Raw genomic sequence first — 22,225 nt, forward strand, 5'->3', positions numbered from 1 at the left:
TGTGGTCTTTACTCCCAAATTTCACTTAAATATAACTTCCAAATGAAGAGAAACAATGAGACTTGAAGTAATCTGGGCAAAAATGCAATTTTATGGACAGCGGTGGATGGTTCTTAAAATAACCTTGGTGTTAGGGGGCTCTTCAAAGAGCTGTTTCACTCCGGCATATTGTCATGGGACTTCACCTGCTGGTGATGAAGTAGGTGGTCAGCTTCTCCCTCACCTGGAGTGCCTGTCTGGGGGGGGTGTTGGCACATGTCCTGGTGACATCAGGTAGGTGACCATTTGGCGTGCCCGTCTCCACCCGGAGCGGCTCCTGGAATGACCTCCGCATGTAGTTGTGGAGAACACACGTGGTCTTTACGCAGGCATCAACATTTGAGGGGCTGAGACCAAGCACTCGCCGATACATTCTCCACCAGGCTGCCAGAATCCCAAAGGCGCATTCAACAACTAACCTTTACCTAGATAGTCATTTGTTAAAGATCCTTGCAGACTTTGGCAATGGCAGCTGGCGTCCAGCGCATGAGGTTGGGTCTCAAGGGAAGCCTCGACGAAGACGTGGGGACCGGGTCCCAGGTCTTCAGCCCCAGGGAGTGATGCAAGTGGTGGAATCTCCAGGGTGCCATCCTGAAGTGCCTGGCCGAAGGCAGAGTCCCACCATCACTTCCCTTGCCTTAAGCACCAACATTGACGACACGGAAACAGTAGATGGCATCTACAACAGCCAAGAGTACAACTGAATATGTACCCTTGTTGTAGAATTGCGACCCCAAGGTCGGTGGAGGCTGGGTGACTACATGTTTCCCAGCAATGGAGCCAAGACAGTTGGGGAAATTCCACCTCTACAGGAACTCGGTAGCAATGGCCCTCCAGTCTTCCTCCTTAGGGACAGGCATGTATTCACCAACCAGACAGTCCCAAATGGCTTGTGCCACAGAGGGGACAATGCCTGCCACCGTGGACCGTCCAACTCCGAAGCTGAAGCCGATGGTCCTGTAGGAATCCCCTGTCGTTAAGAATCTGAAATATAATTCTCAATATTGTGTGTAACTTGAAATTCCACCCAAATATTCTACCTACTCATTAGTTTATTATGCTCTACTAATTATATTGTAATAGTCATCAACCATCATTAAAAATGCCTTGGAGCAGTACAATTCAGTCTATGGCTGTATCAAACTGTAGCCCAGACCAACTCTACTCTTAGAGAAAAAAAAGGTGCTATCTAGAACCTAAAAGGGTTCTCCGGTTGTCCCCATAGGAGAACCCTTTGAAGAAACTTTTTGGTTCCATCTATAACATTTTCCCCAAAGGGTTCTACCTGGAACTAAAGAGGATTATCCTATGGGGAAAGCAGGACGACACTTTTGGAACCCTTTTTTCTAAGAGTGTAAGTAATTCCAATAAGAATTTAATGAATTACTGTCTTGAACAACAAGGGGTCCTGGAGAAGACTAGCCCACCTTCATCAGGGCAGAAGGCACCCCAACTTTATTTTCATTTGGTAACATTGCATCATTAAAAAATGATTTTAAACCAACTTTGGGAAAAGTTACAGTCCTAATGAACATGCTGTGAAAGTAAATGTTACATATGGGCTATTAACTAGAGCCCTTTAGCTAGCTACGTTTCACATAAAATATATCTAATATAAATCAATTACGGTATCAAAGGCTTTAAACATGTACTCAAATGTAGCTTACCGGAGACAAATCGCCAGGCGTTTAACTGGGCTGATGGACTCCCGGTAGTTGGTATCCATCCGGGCGATCCTGGCTCCAACCATCTGGAGCAGGTGATCGAACTGGCTTCGGTCCAGACGAAAGTAACTTCGAAATTCTTCTCCAAACAGTTGAAGATCTTGAATGAGACGGTGGAACTCCTCTCCATGCTTTCGGGACTTCAACCATCTCTAGACCCACGCTTTCGGCAGGGCTGGTCCCTTACACCCGCCCAACAGCGCGATCAAGACCACCTTCATCACCGTTTGGTCTCATTGTTGAAAGAGCCTACTCTCTGCTATCTTGACTATTATTGCATTTCGCTCCAAAACTGCATTTGAGGGAAATTATATTATAGGCTCGCACAATTTTTAGATGTCATCGAATAAATATGTATGCTACTTGGCAAATGAATAAAATATGTACAATTATGGAATCCCACATTCTTTTTACTGGATTTGTGTGCAACAAAAATTCAACATTCTACTACTTTCTGTCAAGTCTACGCATACAATTTGATGCATACATTCGATTTACCACAACGTACTACATATGCCTCTGCAACGCAATGCTGCAAGGCAAACGCATCGATCCATTGGAAATTAATGAACTTCTGGTGTACCTAAACGCAATATCACAATCAGTGTGTTCGAAGCATATTGTTTGAAAGCTGACCGTTAGCCAAGAACGATCAAGCAATCAAGGCGAACGAAAATGGGCCTAACTGAATTTGTCCAATAGAAACGGTCGTTTGCATTTTCTGTTTGGAGTAAAACGGTTTGTTGCAAAACGTTTTGAAACATCTGCCTAATGATCACATCCCAAAGTAACGAATGCGAAAGTTTGAATGATTGCTTTTTTATTCTGACTGTACTGTGATTAGCTGGGTCGATCGTGAAAACTGAGGGCAGCATGAGGACAGAGGGCATTAGATTAGTGTCTACAAACTATAGTGCTTGTTGTATTGGTTGTCTTTCAGGATTCTCTGATGGAAGCAAAGGCACTCCTAACCTCAGGGTCTCCTTTGTCATCCAAAGGCCCTAACAAATGCCAGACCAGACTACTGATTAAATCAAATACATTTTATTGCAGTAATATTTGACAAATATAAACAAAACAAAAGACGAAGCCATATTCATACAAAAACACATTTACACCAGGTTACATGGTCTTGTCCTGGCTGTGTTTGAATGAGTGTCTATAAATAATAAATTAACAGCTGTTAATAGATATTCAATCAAATATACAACATCAGCCCACATTATGATTTGAGCCAATCATTTTCAGTATAGGCTGGTCATTTTCTCCTCGGTTTGGGAATGACGTAGTTACCACTTGTTGCCACAGGAATGAGGAGCATCCGGGATTCCATTGGGAGATATTTCTCAATCAACACATTGACTGGCATGCTGTCAGTCACAAACCCCTGTCTGGAGAGAAAAACAGAGGTAGAGAAAGACGAATGCACACACACGACAAGGAGATTATAGTACATACTGTACACTTAAACACCTGACGAACCACAGCTATAAACAAACCTCCGCATCAGCAGCTCTACATCCTCTACCTCAATGGTCTTCCTCTTGGCGTGAGCAGCAAACATCTCAAAGTCATCAGCTAGTCGGTCAAAGTAGAGCTCCATTCTGGCAAGTAAATGTTACACATGCATTCATCCATCAATACATTATCATTAAGTAAGTCCTCTATTGTCACTAATACAAATAATTTAACATCAACGATAAAATAACAGTTGTATTCTGATGTTTTCCTGTCTTTAAACAGATCGGTACATCACTAAATCACTTAATGTGCAGGTTAATGAACAAGCACTTTTCCCTAAGATGGCTGTAGATTCTTACATCTCCTTTAGGACAGGGTAGACATCTGTAGACACCTTGGTCTTGGCAAAGTGTTTGAACACGCTCATGATGTAGTTCTTAGAGAGACCAGGATCCTTTTTGGCCTATCCAGTCCACTTTCCAAATGCATTCATCACCGCTTTGGGCTTCAGCGCAGCTGCAGCACCAGCCGAAACACTGAGGCCTCAAAAGACAACAGATTAGGTCACAAGCTTGCACACAAACTAGCACACAATACTACTACTAAAATGATTGCATGTGTTTGTGTGTGACTTGCCTTGGTTGAAGGTCTTTGAGAATAGTGGGTGTGGCCAGGGGGTCAATAGGAGAACTCCATGCCTATAGGAGAATAGGAGAACTCCATGCCTCCTTTAGAGATGACCTTTGAACCTGAGAACAATGCCCCTCATAGTAGCATTTCATCCCTGCACCCCATCACTGCCCAGAGCCCAGCTGACCATGAGGAGGACTGGGATGATGTGGAAGAGGGTGATGGTATCCAGAGTGAAGGTTAGATCCACAAAATCTGTATTCAGGTGTGTGTGCGCTTGCGTATATGTTGTGATGTCTAACCCCTTCTTTCCTACAGAGCTGTCCATGAAAACACCTGCGTTTCCAAGGCTGGTGCCTGTTCTACTCAAACCTTCCAGCTCATCTTCCTGGGGCAATGGGGAGGGAGGGGCGCTGCCAAGGGTTACTGTGCGGGTGTGGGCGCTCTCCCTAGCTCCCACCTCCGGCCCGCTGTGCCACTCACCAGCAGTGTCCCCCTCTGACCTTCTGCCTGCACACCCTACAAAACACACACAAAGACATCAATAAAACAGTCTCACAAATATTAAATTAAATACAATAGAAAATAGAATAGACCCACTAAGATTATTTTTTCAAACTGTTGACAAGCAGTATTTGAGCCAAGACGAATACTGTCCACATCAGCCAATGTCACATATTTCATTATGCTCTCATTACCAACCTGACTCAACAGTCTCTGTAGGATGGAGCTCTGCTCCCATGCTCTTGTAGCCCCTCCCTCCTTCCATCACTCCAGCAACCTTGACACCACCCTCTGAGCAATAAGCTCTCCGACTGATGCGCATCGCGTTGTGTACTAAACTCTGTGATGTCAAGCCTTTTTCCACTACCTGTCTCCCTTCATCTGCTACATCTTCTGTCTGAGATTCAGTCATCTCCTCCTCCTCTCCTTCTGTCGGAGACTCGGCTACCTCTCCTTCTGTCAGAGACTCGGCTACCTCTCCTTCTGTTTGAGATTTAGCCAGCTCCTCATCTTCTCCTGTCCGGGAGTCAGCTACCTCTTCGGTCTGTGATTTGGACTCCTCCTGTCTCACCAAGGCCTCTCTCTGCCCAGCATCAACAGCCAAATCCTCTCCATCTTTGTTGTCTATTTCCATCTTGTACTCCTTTTGTTCCCCTACCACCTCCATATCTTTCTCCTCCTCATCCTTCATTCCTCCCATTTCTCGCTGGATCTGTGTGCCTATGATGGTGTCTTTGTCCTGGCTGGCGATAGTGAAGGTTGTTGCTGTGTCATCAGGTGGGGCATAGAGCTCTGTTTTGCTGGTGATGATGTCATGGGTGATGTCAGGAGCGGTGAGGTCACTCAGTCCCAAGGTGAACCCCTCAGAACGAACGGTCTCACTGAGACCCTGCTGATCCTCCCTAACACTCAGCTCTGACAAACAGGGAGAGGGAGGTGGGCGTGGAAAGAGAAAAAAAGAGGTGGAAGTACTAGGTTTAAGTTTGACTCTTCACACAAAATGTAGTCTTAAATAAGAGTCTTAATCTCATATTGTTCCCAATCATTTAAGTGCATATCATACAATATAATACACCGAACAAAAGACAAGCAGATATAAGGGGGAAGAAATTATATAGGATACAGAGGAAAGCGCTTACCAGGGTCTCCACCCATTGCCGCCTGTCGATTCCGTAGGGCCTCGTCAAACTCCTCAAGGCAAATATTTTTACCATTTGCTACCTTCCTTTGAAATCTCCTTTTCTCAGTCCGAATGTCCACAAAGGATGTTTTCAGAGAGAAGGTGATAGAGCTAGAAAATATGAGAAAACAGCCTCATTTACATTTCTGACATTCACTACTGAAATTCAATGAGAGCAGAAGTTTTTCCAATTTGCAGCTCTTTACCTTGGAGAGGCAGAAGACAGGGATGAGAGGTCTTTTTCTGTTGCACTGCCACCTTCTCCATCTGCAAACAAGGAATCCACAAACATAAAATTATATCAGGAAGTGAATACATCCATCATCAGACTCCTAACCAACAGGCTCCGAGACGGCTTCTACCCCCAAGTCATTATACTGCTAAATATCCATAAGACAACTAAATAGTTAGTCCATGTAACCATTAATTATCTGCATTGATCCTTTCTTGCACTGACTTTATGCACTCACAATACTAAATACAGACACACACTCTCACATAAAACCCACACACATGTTACTCTTATCTATTATGATGCCTAGTCACTTATCCTGCCTACGTGTACATACAGTATCTACTTCAAATACCTCATACTCCTGCACATTGATCTGGTACTGGTACTCCCTGTATATAGCTCCATTCTTGTGTATTTTATTCCTTGTGTTACTATTTGTATTATTATTTTTTAACTCTGCATCGTTGGGAAGGTCTCGTAAGCAAACATTTAATGGAAACGTCTACACCCATTGTATTTGCCGAAAAATACAATTTAATTTAAACTTGAACCCATGAAAAGTGGGATTGTCAGTGGGTCAAAATGAGAGGAAGAGAAAATCTCTTCTCATATAGAGCAGATAACCAGTATGTTTAATCACACCCCGTAGCATGTTCAGAACATGCTCCAGTTATAGATGTCACACAAACTTAACCATGCGCACACACTGTACAGTGCCGACCATGACCTTACCTTCATGTTCAAGCTGCCTGTTGAATGCTGTTATGTTGAGACTCCGACATGGTCGCTTCCTGCTTAGTCCCTTCACCGTATTTGACAGGTTTACTGTGGTGGTCATGTCAGGGAGATCCAACTCAGACAGCCCTGTACAATTTAATTTAAACTTGAACCTATGAAAAGTGGGATTGTCAGTGGGTCAAAATGAGAGGAAGAGAAAATCTCTTCTCATATAGAGCAGATAACCAGTATGTTTAATCACACCCCGTAGCATGTTCAGAACATGCTCCAGTTATAGATGTCACACAAACTTAACCATGCGCACACACTGTACAGTGCCGAACATGACCTTACCTTCATGTTCAAGCTGCCTGTTGAATGCTGTTATGTTGAGACTCCGACATGGTCGCTTCCTGCTTAGTCCCTTCACAGTATTTGACAGGTTTACTGTGGTGGTCATGTCAGGGAGATCCAACTCAGACAGCCCTGTACTAGGAGGCACAAACAAAAACAAGGTGTGAACGCACAAACATCACCACACCAATAATGCAGAGGGCTGTGTGTCCTGAGTGCACCTCTGAGGATATCGTCCTTGTCTGTCAGCATACCTTGGGCGGTTGCTGTGAAGACTGGAGTTTGTGGAGGGAAGCTCTGGCTCCTTCCGGACTGGCCGGTCCTGAACCAGAAGGGATGTCTCCGACTCTGACCAATCAGAGAGGAGACAGAAGAGAAACAAAAACAAAGATCACTGAACAACGGGCCATAATGTGCCCATGATGAGCATATAATAAAACATACATCTTACCGCTAGTCAATAATTAAAACTCTGACCCACACACTCTCACTGTGATATGACAACACTCACCTGTCTGCAGGATCTGCAGTATATATCTAGGTGTGATGTCATCGTCATAGAGAAGTGAGGCTGTGGCTGGTGCAGGCGTATTTATCTTCCCGACTCCCTCTGATACAGCCCACCTCTTACTGGGTGGCTCTGGCAGGGAAGACCTGGAAGTGCTCTAAGAGAAAATACAAAAATGCTGATGAACTCAACACAAGCCTTGTTTAAAACAGTTCCTCTGCCCAACAGACAAACGGACAGAAAGACAGATCTTCAAAGTAATGCCGGGCGGACACTACACAACTTTAAAATCCTAACATCCCTGAGCCTCTCACATTAAATGACCGTCTTTCCTGTAGTTGTCTTACCAACATAGTGCTGCGCAAACAAACAAGGGGAGGTCACGCACGAAAACATTCTTCACTTGGTCTTGAGGATTCTCTATACCATGCGGTCTTGACAAAGATGTGATTTCATAGCTAGAACGAGCTGTGGCTCAAAGCAGCCTCAAACATTATCAGTCAGACATTCATGCTTGCCATACAGAGTTGAAATATCTAGCCAATACATTTTTAATTGAAATACATTGTGTGTAAAGAGCTTGTCAGAGCTGTAACGATTTGACACTTTGGCAAGTACAAACACATACTAGTAGTAATCATCGCTCCTGCTCGAGAGTACACATTCTGGGTGATGTGATACAAAGTCATCATCTCACTGGCTATTGCTGATCACCGTTCTCAAATCTTGTCATTACACATGTCACACTACAACAGCATTGCAGATTTTGTGCAGATAAAATCAAACACCTTTAAAAATATTGGGATGTCTGGGACTGCTCAAAGACAGGATCGGTAGCCCTCTGATTACATCTCTGACCCGCTCACATTAAACAAGCGTAGCTGATGGCCGCTCACCCAGAGTAGGCAAGGACATGGGGATTTTGTCTCCGATCTCAAAACCTTGTCTGGGACAGCTAAAATTGGGGCCAAAATCAGTGTACACCCAGCTTAACCTGACCTCACAAAGCTTATTTTTGATGCTCTGTTTGAGGGACTCCTGTGGGGTAAGGGCCCCAACATCACTCCTCCTTAGTCTGATACTATGTCTGACTCTGGACCCAGGGGACTGGAACTGAGCCTGGGAGGCACTAGAGAGGACATAACACACATGGCTTATTCCATTAAAATGTTAACATTTATCTGGAGATATCACAGTTGACAAGAGAAGGCCTGTCAACCTAACAGTAGACAACCGCTAGCCAAAGCAAGTTTAGTTGATCGATAGTAGTAGGTAATGTGGGTGACACTTTTCGACAGTGTTGATTTACCTGCGGGTAATTGGGGACCTGGAGGACTCCGTTTGAATTACATTTTGCAGGAGAATTCGAGCAGACAGGTCATCGTCTACAGAATCTATGGCATAACGTTCAGTCTGTCGAAACAGAAGAAGTTAACGTCTTACCGATATTCTGGAAATAATTGACATGCTGTCAGTTTCAATTAGTTAGCTAGCTCACTACCGGCTTAGTACTTGCTAGCTAACGTTAATGCAAATAAACACATAACTTACTACTTCTGAAAGTAAGTAAGTGGGGCAACTAACGCGTTAGAGTTAACTACGCTAACGTAACAGGTTAACCTAGCTAGCTATCCAAACTAAGCTAAAGTTAAATGTATCATACTGACTGACACAATCAAGGAATTCTGCCGAGTCGTGTTCACGATACGTTAGATTCGTGTCGCCTCTATGTGGAAAAACAACATTTTGATGTGCTATTTTATGATAGTATCCTAAGCTTGCTAGGATACTATGAAAAATTATATATACAATAAAAAAAAACTTGCTAGCTACTGTTTACCTTTAGCGGATGGCTCCCGCGTTTAAAATGTAAGTGAAAACTCGCGAGATGAGAATTTGGGGAAGCAGAAAAGCTATTCGGGATTCCTTATGGGACTTGTAGTTTATTTAAGTTCTTAGTTCTGATACACGATTGCTTGGAAAACAGTAATAATGGATACAATAGTTAAACATCTATCAACATAATACACTTATGAGATATTATACACAAATACGTCTAAATCTATATTAATTGTGCACAACTCTAAACAAAATGTCATCTTTTTGGGGCTGCCTGCTTAGGACACAAAACAGGAAGTTGTAAGCATTGTGGGACGTGTAGTTCCGCTTCGAGGCCGATGGGCTTGATAATAACGCGAGGAAGAACGAAACAAAAATAAATTAGATAAAACTTCAATAGAATAACAAGTTTATCAGATTTTCATTGGAATAAATATGCCTGGATTCACCTGCTGTGTCCCTGGCTGCTACAACAACTCTCATCGGGACAGAGAGCTGCGGTTCTACACATTTCCAAAGGATACCACGCAAAGGGAAATTTGGCTCAAGAACATCTCCCGGGCCGGGGTGAGCGGCTGTTTTAGTACCTTCCAACCCACTACTGGACACCGCGTCTGTAGCGTACACTTTCCCGGTGGCAGAAAGACCTATACAGTTCGAGTACCGACGCTCTTCCCGCTGAGAGGAGTGAATGAACGCAAGAATCGAAGGGGCAGGAACAGGAAAGCGTCTGCGGCGGCTCCTGTTACAGCCCCCAGTCCAGGTAGTATTGTCATCACAAACGTTGTTTCGACAGCCCCAGGTGCCGCTGAGACCGCTCAGAGCGATGCAGTCACCGACACAGCTGCTACTGATGGCCCTTTCGTGGTGCAGATCGGCCCAGACGGCGAATACCTCGGACCTGTAAATCCAGCCGCGCAGGGTGACGGGTCCTGTTTTACTGCAGTCGTCTCCAGCTCCACTGACCTGGCTGGGGGCGACGATCCCCCTGCTGACGCCGCGGCCGCTGCCCAGCAGCAGACTGTGCAGTACTACAGCGTTGTCAGCAACCCGCTGGACCACGCGTACTCGCTGACCACCGGGACCACCTCGGCCGAACTACTTCGGAAGCTGAACGAGCAGCGGGACATCATCGCACTCATGGAAGTGAAGATGAAGGAGATGAAGGCAACCATCCGCCAGCTGCGCGTAAACGAGGCCAAGCTACAGGAGGAGGTGCGAGAGCGGGACCGTTTGCTCTCCGCAGGAGCAGCGGTAAAGAAAATGTGACCATCATTCCCACCCAAAGGATGGATAGCTAAAGACCGTCGCGACCTAAGACTTTAACGTGAGATGAAGGGGGTCCTTCATGGAGAGCAGAGCAAACCCTCTTTTTTTACGAAAGCGATGACAATTTATTTTCAATAGAAGAGATAGCAAATTTTTGGTCTACTCATGCTATTTTTTTGGCTAGCTAGTTGATAGTAATAATCCCATAGTTGCCTATAAAACATTGCCCAATTTAGTCCACCCGTGTGTTTGCTAAGTGCAAGCAGCCTTTTAGGGCAGTGTAAAAACATTGGCCAATGCATTCTTGTGGATTGCATGGCTGCAACTCTGTAGCCTACTTTTTGGGGGAATTATTAGGCCATTTTTTCTGGTTGTTGAGCTGTTTGTATGTCAGTATCTGCAGTTGAATTCTCATTGCAGTATATTAAACACCAGCTTTTCAGCTCAGAGGCCATCCTCCATACAAGGTTGCTTTGTGACTCTAGCTGTGGGAAGATGTGTTGGGTATTATAAAAGTATGTGTGCTTATGAGGTGCCTATTTCCACGAGACCTGTCTTGATCCATGGCTCTCTGGTTGCAAGGCTTTTACACCACCTAAAGGTTCACTGTGACTGTGTGTCTCAACCTTCTCCCAAATAGTTTGATACAGTATCTGTAGTTGCCACTCACATATGGATATTATGTTAACCTCTGACTGTTGAACTTTGACCTGACAGCAATGACTGTTCTGAAACTTAAACCATAACCATTTGAAGTAAATTTAATTTTGAAATAATATATCCTGAGTTGTTTCTTTATCTGTTTAAATTGATGCATGAATGTTATTCTTGGTGCAGTGATCAAATCATGAAGTTGATGTCTATCATTTCTATTCCCCTTTTCAATTGAAACAGACTTTCTCTTAGAGAAATTCACTTACCGTGAACATCAAAGGGATCTAGAATCATGACTTAATCTTATCTTGATTATAAGAAATGTGTTGGACATTCCTAATATTTTCATAGTCAACTTACACACAGCACTGGCACCCCCCCCCCCCCCCCCCCCCCCCAGACATGCCATTAAGGGTCACAGTCCCCAGGTCCAGAACAAATTCAAGTAAATGTACAGCATTATACAGAGCCATGAGTGCATGGAAATCCCTTCCATCTTATATAGCGCAAGTGAACATCAAACCTGTTTTCAAAAAACAAATAAAGCAACACCTGATGGCACAATGCCTATCTCCCATGTGACCTACTTGTTGTGTGTTTGTACTGACATTCATGTGTAACTGATAGATACACACATACACACATTACATGTTAATGTTTTTAACTGTAAATTGTAAAGTCATTTGTCTGTAATGTATTTTTCGTTAAGCGTTTTTCAGTAAGACTAGCTGTCGCCATTGGCGTCTACTAATGGGGATCCTAATAAATCAAATTAAATGACTAGCTCACATTAAAGAATATCTGGTATGGGGAGTTCATTTTCAAAATTAAGTTTGAATCCTCTCACCAGACCTGCTGCACTATACAGAGACTGTAGATGGCACTACACTACAGCTTGGACATCAATGTCACTGGACTTTCCCCCCCATTCTGTCTGTCAAGTGTGCATCCCTATAGATCACCTTTTCTCTATCTTTCTCCCTTGGCGGATCATGGTCCACTATCTTACCTTCCTCTGTTATATGGGACCTTATGCATTCTTACCCCTGTCCTTAGCATCAGTAAACTGTAATTTATAAGAATCTTTGCTACTTTCTATTGTATTATTTTGTTGTAGATTCTATCTATTAGTGAGTGACTTGTCTTTAGCAAACAGTCATTCAAATCAATTTATCATAGTTAAATAAAGGATAAGAACCTTTTTTTTTCAAAGAGCGAGATGTGATTAGCATTGCAAGGTAGGGGGCGTGGCGACACATTTTCATGCGAATATTCTAAAATACCCATAAAAACAAAACGCGCATTTTCCCACGATAGATGTTTCCATCAAATTAATTTGTCGCTGATAAAAGGCCGTGCGTGATGACGTAATACACGTAAAAATACCCTTTGTGGTATTCAAATAAAAAAGAGAAGTTAAGTAGGTTTCCACCGCATTTTCAACTAAAATGATGGTTTTATCACAAACTATGTTGCGTTATATAATGAGTGTGCACACTCTTGGAACGTGCGCTTTAGCGGTGTTGGCTAGAGCTCACGTATAGCCTACATAGTGAGATTATTATTATGGACGAAAGAGCGAGATTATTTTTATTTGTCAAATGGCAGCCAAACATCGATGATCATGTCACCATAACAAGACCCTCGATATTTATTGGAAAGGAGCAGCAAGCTCATCACCTTGCACTTTCACCACCCTGTGAAATTCATCATAATTGATTTAATCTGTAGTCTAATAAACTGCATGGTTTCCCAAATCGTAGTTTGAGGACTACACGTCATCGCGTTATTGTATCAATATTCGCGCATAAAAGCGTTTCCATCGACATATCTCGCATAATTCATTTTACCGACACAAAAAGATCCCATTATGTTTAGCGTATTGAGTTTTGTCAACATTTGGAATGTTTTCATCTGGCTCGTCATGAAATGTTTTATCCTACATGTACTTTACTAGCATAAAAAGGTTTAATGGAAACCTCCTTCATTTGTATGGATTAAAAAGCACTGGACAGTCAAAAGCACTATGAGGGATGTCAAATTATAACAGTGTAGATTAAGGAAAGGAGACGAGGAGGCCAAGTAAGAGTATTGATATGCACCCTCAGTCTTCTGACCACACCACTCTGAGGCTCCACTGCTGGTTAGCAAAGGGTTTGTCAGAGGGCTAATTCCTCACATGAAAGCTCAGAGCTGTTTCCCAGGGTAGTTAACCTGTAGGTGTGTATGTTTGTTAGACAGTGTGTAAATTGTGTCTGTGTGAGTATTCTGTGTACATTGCATTGCTAGTTATTTTGGAGTTTAAAGATCAATGATGTGTGTAAACTGGATGACTCACTATGCAGTTTGTGTATATATGTACATTTGTCATATGTTTGCCACCGAAAGAATGTACCTTTTCAGCTGACATGGGTACAGGAATTATATGTGTGACTGAGAGAGAGCGAGAGAGATAGAGATGAATGGAGAGAGGGGGGTTCCTAATCCTAATCTGGATTTATTCTCTACCCCAGGTCCCAGTAGAGTTATGTAATTACTTAGTCTAGGCCTGTCAATCAAATTTACACAACTCTCTCTCCCTTTCCCTATCCCCTATTTCTCTCGCTCTCCCCCCACTCTCTCTCTCTCTCTCGCTTTCACCACACAGTATCTGCGTAGCGTAGCCACTCATGTCTAATCATTTCACTGTCTCTTCCTTAGTGCCTTATATAATATGAATCAAATTCCCTAAAACAATGTGCATGACTCCGCTGCCTCTCCTATCATGGTACTTTCAAGAGGAAACCCTATGTCATTAAAGAGTATTACAAGATTAAAGTATAACACTGTGTTTTGACGTGAATGTCTGTGAATTATATATTTTTTACAAAACAAACAATTCATGAAATCTTCTATCAAACAATCCCATGCCAAAGCTCTCAGTAGTCATCGCGTGACTTGTGTAAGTGACCACACTGCCATGCATCGTTCCAAGTGGATTTGCCTCTATTTGTAAGGATTTACATTCGCTTTTGTGGCACATTTCTTCCTTTGGTTATGTTAAGCCTGTTTAACCTTGTTTGCCCATGTTGATTTTGTTAGCCTGTGTGTACCCTGGTGCTATATATTCTACTGTCCTTGCCTTTCATTGTTAACCATTGTTATTCTCTATTCTCTGAACAACCATAGAGATAAAGCACATACGCTTTATCTGACTATAGTGTACCTATTTCTTAATCTACCTAATCCGACCCTCAAATCTATATGAAGATGCCATCCATTGAACTGTGGGAGATTAAACAGCAGTGTGACGATCGTGGCTCTCAGCTTCCTGCCATGCTGAGACCCTTATTCTGCAATCAGATGGTCAGGGATATTGTGTATAGGACCTAATCTCAATCCCTGCTTCCAGTTGTCATTCTGATGGACACACACACACACACACACACACAGGGGCATAGCAGGTATCTCCAGAGGCAGTCAGATTATTCAGAAGCTAATGGTTGTATTAAACCGCAGATTACTGTTGAGATATCGTTCCTCCCATGTGTGACTGTCTACAGATGTGAAACAGGACTTATCTACTAATGCACCCAGCGCCAGCCATCTGGGGGGCATGGAGGGTGGAGCAGGGGGCATACAGTGGGAAGTGGGTTGTTAAAACTGTCTGTAACTGTCTATAATCCAAAGGCTCAACCAGGTAGGGCTGTCATTAGATGGTGGGCAGAGGGAAACTCCATATATGATCTGTGTGTGGGTAAACTAATGTTGCCTGAACCCTGCCCCCCCCCCCCCCCCCCCCCCCCCCCTTGTACACTGGGAGCTGAGTGTCCCAGAGGATCCTGTGATTCCGAGCTCGTCTCTCCCAGGTGGGCTAGATTCTCTAATCCTCACTGGGATCTCATCCATCTGCCCGCTTCTTCCCAAAAATCGGATTATTTAACCCAGCACAGCCCACCTTACCGTCCTAGAAAACAAGACATAGTCCCACACAGGCAGAAACTGTGAAAATACACTGTATACAGTATATGTGTGTGGGGGTGGATAGGACAGATTTACTGAGTAATCTCAATAAACCCAGAATAAATTCCATTAATTGAGAAATAGTAACTCCAAACATCTGGAATTTATGGGTCTGTGTTAGGGAGTATTTCCCCTCTTTTGTAAGAAACTGTTCTGCAAACTAAACTCAACAAAAAAAGAAACGTCCCTTTTTCAGGACCCTGTCTTTCAAAGATAATTTGTAAAAATCCAAATAACTTCACAGATCTTCATTGTAAAGGGTTTAAACACTGTTTCTCATGCTTGTTCAATAAACCATAAACAATTAATGAACATGCACCTGTGGAACGGTCGTTAAGACACTAACAGCTTACAGACGGTAGGCAATTAAGGTCACAGTTATGAAAACTTAGGACACTAAAAAGGCCTTTCTACTAGACTTCTAATTCCATTGTCACCCTCTCTAACTGGACTGTTGATTCGATGATCTTGCTAAGGAAATATTCTGTCAGGACGGCTATCTGTTTATTCCGGACAGGGACACATTATTCCACTTCTGTTAGTCACGTCTGTGAAACTTGTTCAGTTTATGGCTCAGTTGTTGAATCTTGTTATGTTCATACAAATATTTGCACATGTTAAGTTTGCTGAAAATAAACTCAGTTGACAGTGAGAGAACGTTTATTTTTTTGCTGAGTTTATATAAAGCCCATATTTCTGAGGAGCTCCGCTTTCTCTTCTATCTCTCTACCAAACTATTGACACACTGCATTGTGAGTTTGTGCTGTGTGCTATTTTACCTCCACTAAATGCCCTTAATACTGAGATTGGAAATGAGAATGCTCTAATCCAGTGTGCTATGATGTGACGTCCCTGGTCCGTTGCCCCCAAGCTTTCCACAGCTTGCCCTCCACCCCTCCCCTACACACACATCCCCTGGATGCAGCACGTCGGCCCTTTGCTCTGTTAATCCTGTGAACACTCACTACGATCTGCCTGTATGCTCTGCTCTACTCTTGAGCTCTGATGATCCAACAAATGAATGACAGGACACCTCACTCTGAGAAGACACCAAAATTCTGTCCGGGATTATAACACTGCTGTGAACGTCATCAGATCAGAGCCCATTAATTGTGTGCTGGGGCTCCACTGGACTCAGTTGGGCCAGTTGAGTATGAGGTCCCATGCCTGCACCGTGACTTTCCTCCTGCCTGTTGCTCTTTACCTCTGTAAGGATGCTTTCCCCTTTTCTATTTATGTATTGTATGTCTGTGTGTCTCTGTGTGTGTTGTAGTGATGTTACTTTAGTGTGGTGAGCGCAGTTTGATGCTTCAAAAGGCAGCTTTTACCTCACTCTGCTCTTACTAGTTTCCTATATTTTTTCTGTTCAACTCTTGTTTGTTAGAATATTTGAAACTGAAGGGATGGCATAAGTAGCAGAGCAGGAGTGATGGTTTGGTATGGGGTGATGGTAAGTTGGTCAGGAGAGGAGAGCAACTGTATGGGTGAAAATGTATTTCTTTCTGAATCCATTCGGATATGAAGGAGAGAGGTTTTACGAAGCACTTATCCTAATGTTCTATCTTGTTCTGAACAGCGCAGTGTGTGTGTTTATGTGTGTGTGTGCCTCCCACTGTCGTCTCTCAGGGAGTTGTGGGACAGCTGGAGAATACTATCCCACTGAGTGCTGAGGATAGGGGCGGTACCTCCTGTAGTCTACGGAGTTGACTAAAGGCTATAAGAATGTTACGTTGAGAGAGAGAGACATAATGCATGTTGTGCTAGGACACCAGAGCAAGAGATTCATTTGTTGAGTTTGTTGCATTCACCCCAACCTTCCCCCTGTGGTGATGCTCATCTTCATTTTCCTTCTCCACCCTCCCTCAGGGCTAATGTGTGTGTGTGTTTGTGATTATATGGTTGTTTACCAATGTGTGTGTACATGTAGTTTACACACACACACACACACACACACACACACACACACACACACACAGAGAGAGGGGCATATGATGAATTATCTTACTCCGATGCTAAAACCCCAGACGTAAATAAACAAATTAAAAGTAATCTATTATTAGCAGTGGACAAAAGAGCTTATGTATCTACTGTAATTCACATTCATACTCTTCACTCCCTCAGATCTGGCTCCTGTGTGTTGGGCTGCTGCACTCCCTAGCTCCTGTGGCGTCATCTACAAGAGCTTTGCTCAGTGTCTCCTCACTCTGGGGGACAGTCTGGGTGACACACAGAAAGAGCAGAGCACACAGGACATTGACACAGTCTGCAGGTGAGTCTCTCTCTCCCACTCCAATTTGACACCTAATCAATCACTCCAGCTCTCTTTTTCTCCTTGCATATTCTCCCATCTCCTTACAAACATAAGTGTTCATTTTCAGACCAAGTCACTCCTACAGAATCAGACTGTAATGTGCTCCAACACTTGTATACACACACACGTCCCACATCCCTCATTCACAACCTTCAGACTTCCTTGGAGTATTCCTTTCACATACTTTCAAAAAACACACTCCCTCACAAACCACTCTCTCATGTTGTCATATTTGCCCCCTTACAGATCATGGGATGCATTCCATGTGTGTGCGAATGCGGCACTTGCCGGTTGTCCTGGAGACGCAGCGGCTGTGTGGGAGTCTCTGAGGCAAGAGTCTAGGAAGACACAGTTTTCTGGAAACCTCTATGACATGTGTGCCAGCCGCACCATACTGGCACCCAATACAGTGCCCGTGCCACCCTCCCTAAGCCCACCAACATCAGACCAGACCAATCAAGAAACTCTAAAAGGGTACACGCATCACCTTGGACCCGCCTACACCACGCTTCTGCTCTCAGCATGCATCTCTCTACTGCTCCTTCTCAGGATGTAGCCCTGGCCTCCCTCAGACTGCTATAGGTTCTCTGTGAGCCTTGTGTTTTACTGGACTGAGCATAAAATTAACCAACACACACCTGGGAAAACCCCTCACTCCAAAACACACGCAAGCACACATCCTTACGCCAAAATGCATACCTCCTCCAACACGCATACACACACAGGCATGTACATGTACACACAAACACGCAAGAAAACACTCAAGCGTTATGGACTTCATTCATGGCACATAGCTCATGTAAGAAAGAAAGACAGGAACAAAAAATAGAAAGAACGAATCTAAGACCTTTTATAACATCTTGAGTTGTTTGGATTCAGAATCTGAGTTGTTGACCAATAGTATTAATGTAAAATTAGATATCAGACCTACAGAACCCCTACACCTGTATACACTTTCGTGTTTTTATATGAGCTATACCTGTAAAATGTATTTTACTCAGCCACCACCTGACTAAATCCCTATATTCCCCAGTCATTGATTCTTGCATTGCCTGTGTGGGCACTGGGCATGGAATAGCCACCACAAACAGTGTGCCTGTGGACTTATTATGTAATGATTCATCATAATGTAAAAATGATATCAGAAGCTGCACTTCCCTTAGATACATGTTTGTTTTCATAGTTTCATGTCAGATTTCTCAGAGCAGTTGCTTTAAGGGATGCATGCATTGTTTCATTCAATTGTAAGATGTGAATTCAAACATACACACAGCTGATTAATCCAGACAGTTAGATTTGATAATTCATGCATTCATTTGTAATAAAATATATTTACAAGGATATGTATGGTGTAGTATGTAACGTGCAATGTGTGTGTGTGTGTGTGTTTGTAATCTTTGCTCTTAAATCCTTTCATAACAGAAGGTCATGAGCAGATCAATCTAATCTGTCTTTGTTCCTGCCCAGCATCCCTCGATGCACCCTGACGGCCCAGGACACACTGCACATCCTAGCCATGTGTCAGAGTAGGGGAGGGAGGAGGGGGAGAGGGAGGAGGAAACATGAAGAGATGGTGAATTATGATGTGAACATGGTCATGAACAGAAACAAAGATTTAGAGAACAGTAGACAATGCCATTTGTGCATGCGTGTGGCTGTGACAAGAGAGATGAGGAGACAGGTGGATATATTTTTTTGTTAATCCTCTTTTTGGTACCTTTATTTAAAGACCCAATCTACTAAAATCTATTCTCTAGTCTCCCTGCGACCAGTATTTGACCTGGGCACCGGGCCATGTTTTCTTTCAGGGAGCCTTGAAATCTCACCCTCAGTCCCAGGTAGATTAAATGATACAGTCCATGTGTTTTTGCATTAGCAGGTCTGTAATAATACTACTGCTAAAACACGCAAAGACTTTGACAAAATAACTACTCTTTAATTCACATTTATGCATGATGATCATCGTCATCAGTATTTTCTAAACTTGTTTTTTATGTTTTATTTTCTGTAATTGGGGCGGCCGGGTAGCCTAGTGGTTAGAGTGTTGGACTAGTAACCGGAAGGTTGCAAGTTCAAACCCCCAACCTGACAAGGTACAAATCTGTTGTTCTGCCCCTCGTTCTACCCACAGTTCCTAGGCTGTCATTGAAAATAAGAATTTGTTCTTAACTGACTTGCCTAGTTAAATAAAGGTTAAAAAAATTATGAGCCAGTGTGTACTGCATATTTGGTACTTAAGTGCCACCTAGTGGTATATTTAAAGTATTTGTGTAACAAGCACTGAGACAAATTCCCCATACTTATAACGTTTTATTTTATGAGCCCTGGCTATAATCTGCCTGGGATTATCTTGGAATGGATTTGAATGCAGTTCATGAACACTTAATTCAGAACACTGAGCCTGAGAATACAGAATATAAAGTATAACCAGTAATAGAACAGCTACGAAAAACTAACAAAAAAAACATTGTTTTGAGCGGAAAATGTGTTGGGTGTAAACCCATGGCTGTGAAATAGCTCCACAGCAGCTCTCTGTGTTTACATTGTACCCGTCTTCAGCAAAACAAGGCTTTCCCAGATTGAACACCTAAACCTAGTGTTGTTAATGCTTTCAAAGCCTTCTGCAAGGTTAGTCCAGCTCCTCAATGAGACAACCTGGTTTGCTGGCTTCAGGGCTCTGCCTCTGTCTGTGTTCTCCCTGAGGTTCTGATATCACCAGCACTGGGGCATCCCCCGCCTCTGGGTCCAATGCTACTAGGTGATTGGTGGGCGATTTGTTTGACGTGTTGTCACAGACCCTGAACAGTGAAGATGAGCATGGACCTGAAGTAGATGTGGTCTCTGTGGTCCACACTGTCCCACTCTCATGGTGCACCGTCCAGAAACATACAACATATCTTTTTCATCAAATAAATGTTCGAAATTGGTAATGCACCCGTCCTTTGGGAACACAGGTCGGTCATCCAGGTATGTGAGCTGTTTGAGATGTATGATCATAGTCTTCCTGTAGTATGGGATTTTCTTTATCACTTCATTTCCCATCAGGTTCAGCACGCGCTGAGGAGGAGGGAACAACAAGGGTGTAATCACACACACACACACACACACACACACACACACACACACACACACACACACACACACACACACACACACACACACACACAGGCTTGGGTATATTATCAGCATGAAGCAAGAGTATTTGCATTTTATAGTCAGTGTGTCATGCGCATGGGCATACTAATGAATAAAGATTATATGATCTCTATTGCATACAGTACTGTTAATCTGTGTGAGCCTGTTGTGAGCATGTCTTCTCACCAGTTCAGACATTCTCTCCAGCACAGTGAGGATGTCTGGGTCAACCAGCAGGTTGTGGGACATGTCCAGTACACTGAGGGAGAGGCACTGACTCAGATGCTCCACGTCTCCCACTCAGCAAGCTCTGCACCCTCAATGTCTGTGTGTGTGTGTGTGTGTGTGACTCCATCTATTTGATTTGTGAGTATTTTCCCAGCCTGCCTGCCTGTTCTGGGCACCTTGCAGATAGCCCATAATAAGCTTAAACCCATGGCTGCGAAATAGCCCATAATAAGCTTATTATGGGCTATCTGCAAGGTGCCCAGATCAGGCAGGCAGGCTGGGAAAATACTCACAAATCAAATAGATGGAGTCACACACACACACACACACACACACACACACACACACACACACACACACACACACACACACACAGAGAGAGATAGGTGCGGTACGTAGAGTGAGGACAGACTCACCAATGTTTTCGATGGTGCGTATGTAGTTGTTGCAGACATTGAGGGTGCAGAGCTTGCTGAGTGGTTCTAAGTTCTCCAGATTGTGTATGAGGTTCTGGTGGAGGAAGAGGCAGCGTAGGTCCGTTTGGGCCTGCAGGTTCTGGATGCGCTGCAGTCCATTGCACTCCAGCCAGAGACACTTCAGCCCTGTGTACTCCTCCATGGTGGAGAAGCCTAAGAGGGGAAAATATAAAATAAATAACATAAGAATACTAAAATAACTCTAACAGTGCAGTTGTATTCCACCTACAATTCTATATAGACCACACAAAGCGTATGATTTTAATTTCTATAAATTATTCATGCAACAATATATATCTAACCCCTCCATAAACAACAACAATTTCAGACACACCTTTGAAGTGCAAATACAGTGTGTCATTCAATCGAGGTGTCATGTAGAGTTTATTTTGCTTGCAGTGGTCCTTCAGAAATGTCTTTGTCATTCTGAGGAACATAAAGCGTCACTAGTTAGAATGCTAGACAGAACGAACAATAATGTTAGAAGACTACTGACAGCCAATTCCTAGTTTTTAAGATTACCTTGGACCCGAGTCCTTTTCCTCTTGTTGTTGGGCTTGTATGAGTTTGTCGACTTCTGTATGTGAGGACACACAAGTGAGATAGGAGGATAACTTTAGACATGGCTAGACTCATGCGATTATTTAACATGTTGCCATGTGCTGACTATTATGCTAAATTATAGTGAACTGTCTAACCTAGTTTACTGGAAGTTGCAGAAATATTGCTGAACGCGATGTCAACATCTCCAGCTTGCAGGGTCATACTGGACTCCTCACCACTTTCTTCTTCCACCTCACCGGATTCGAGGGGTTCAGGATGCATCGGCGATAGTTTTAAGTGATTACTACTTCTATATACACTATTTACTTGTTTAGTTAACAGTTTGTGTTAACGTATTAGCCAGTTGTAATAACTTGTCATAAACTCCCTGGCAGCTTTTTTCAGGTAAAGCTTTG

At 43.3% G+C, this 22,225-nt stretch overlaps 3 protein-coding genes across 3 annotated transcripts; 1 reads left to right on the forward strand and 2 right to left on the reverse strand.

The window, feature by feature from the left end:
• Window positions 1-2,791: 2,791 nt before the first annotated feature.
• LOC110526447 lies at window positions 2,792-9,246 on the reverse strand. Its single transcript, XM_036980839.1, has 13 exons — window positions 9,193-9,246; window positions 8,662-8,765; window positions 8,352-8,481; window positions 7,356-7,509; window positions 7,099-7,192; window positions 6,845-6,981; window positions 6,506-6,637; window positions 5,745-5,805; window positions 5,498-5,649; window positions 4,557-5,273; window positions 3,584-4,373; window positions 3,263-3,367; window positions 2,792-3,154 (listed from the first exon to the last, which is right to left on the reverse strand). The coding sequence occupies exons 6-11, from the start codon at window positions 6,948-6,950 to the stop codon at window positions 4,003-4,005; spliced, it is 1,539 nt and encodes a 512-aa protein (XP_036836734.1). The 5' UTR covers window positions 6,951-6,981; window positions 7,099-7,192; window positions 7,356-7,509; window positions 8,352-8,481; window positions 8,662-8,765; window positions 9,193-9,246; the 3' UTR covers window positions 2,792-3,154; window positions 3,263-3,367; window positions 3,584-4,002.
• Window positions 9,247-9,407: 161 nt separating this feature from the next.
• Window positions 9,408-11,238, forward strand: LOC110526448 (THAP domain-containing protein 11-like). The gene has a single exon (XM_021607440.2). The coding sequence runs from the start codon at window positions 9,627-9,629 to the stop codon at window positions 10,458-10,460; it is 834 nt and encodes a 277-aa protein (XP_021463115.2). The 5' UTR covers window positions 9,408-9,626; the 3' UTR covers window positions 10,461-11,238.
• An 8,807-nt stretch (window positions 11,239-20,045) lies between these two features.
• LOC110526450 (dynein assembly factor 1, axonemal) lies at window positions 20,046-22,225 on the reverse strand. The gene is made up of 5 exons (XM_021607441.2): window positions 21,965-22,225; window positions 21,789-21,843; window positions 21,601-21,692; window positions 21,207-21,419; window positions 20,046-20,484 (listed from the first exon to the last, which is right to left on the reverse strand). The coding sequence occupies exons 1-5, from the start codon at window positions 22,089-22,091 to the stop codon at window positions 20,459-20,461; spliced, it is 513 nt and encodes a 170-aa protein (XP_021463116.2). The 5' UTR covers window positions 22,092-22,225; the 3' UTR covers window positions 20,046-20,458.

This window comes from Oncorhynchus mykiss, chromosome 6 (genome assembly GCF_013265735.2).
Source record: "Oncorhynchus mykiss isolate Arlee chromosome 6, USDA_OmykA_1.1, whole genome shotgun sequence".
Classification (NCBI taxonomy): domain Eukaryota; kingdom Metazoa; phylum Chordata; class Actinopteri; order Salmoniformes; family Salmonidae; genus Oncorhynchus; species Oncorhynchus mykiss.

What these genes read in the sequence shown, in the direction of transcription:
- LOC110526448 (XM_021607440.2), top strand. Translation starts at nt 9,627, where the DNA reads ATGCCTGGATTCACCTGCTGTGTCCCTGGCTGCTACAACAACTCTCAT.
- LOC110526447 (XM_036980839.1), bottom strand. Translation starts at nt 6,950, where the DNA reads ATGACCACCACAGTAAACCTGTCAAATACTGTGAAGGGACTAAGCAGG. An exon ending in GGCAATGGGTGGAGACCCTG is followed by an intron (nt 5,274 to 5,497) that starts GTAAGCGCTTTC and finishes CCTGTTTGTCAG; the next exon opens with AGCTGAGTGTTAGGGAGGAT. An exon ending in TACAGAGACTGTTGAGTCAG is followed by an intron (nt 4,374 to 4,556) that starts GTTGGTAATGAG and finishes TGTGTTTTGTAG; the next exon opens with GGTGTGCAGGCAGAAGGTCA.
- LOC110526450 (XM_021607441.2), bottom strand. Translation starts at nt 22,091, where the DNA reads ATGCATCCTGAACCCCTCGAATCCGGTGAGGTGGAAGAAGAAAGTGGT. An exon ending in TGCAACTTCCAGTAAACTAG is followed by an intron (nt 21,844 to 21,964) that starts GTTAGACAGTTC and finishes CCTCACATACAG; the next exon opens with AAGTCGACAAACTCATACAA. An exon ending in GAAAAGGACTCGGGTCCAAG is followed by an intron (nt 21,693 to 21,788) that starts GTAATCTTAAAA and finishes TATGTTCCTCAG; the next exon opens with AATGACAAAGACATTTCTGA.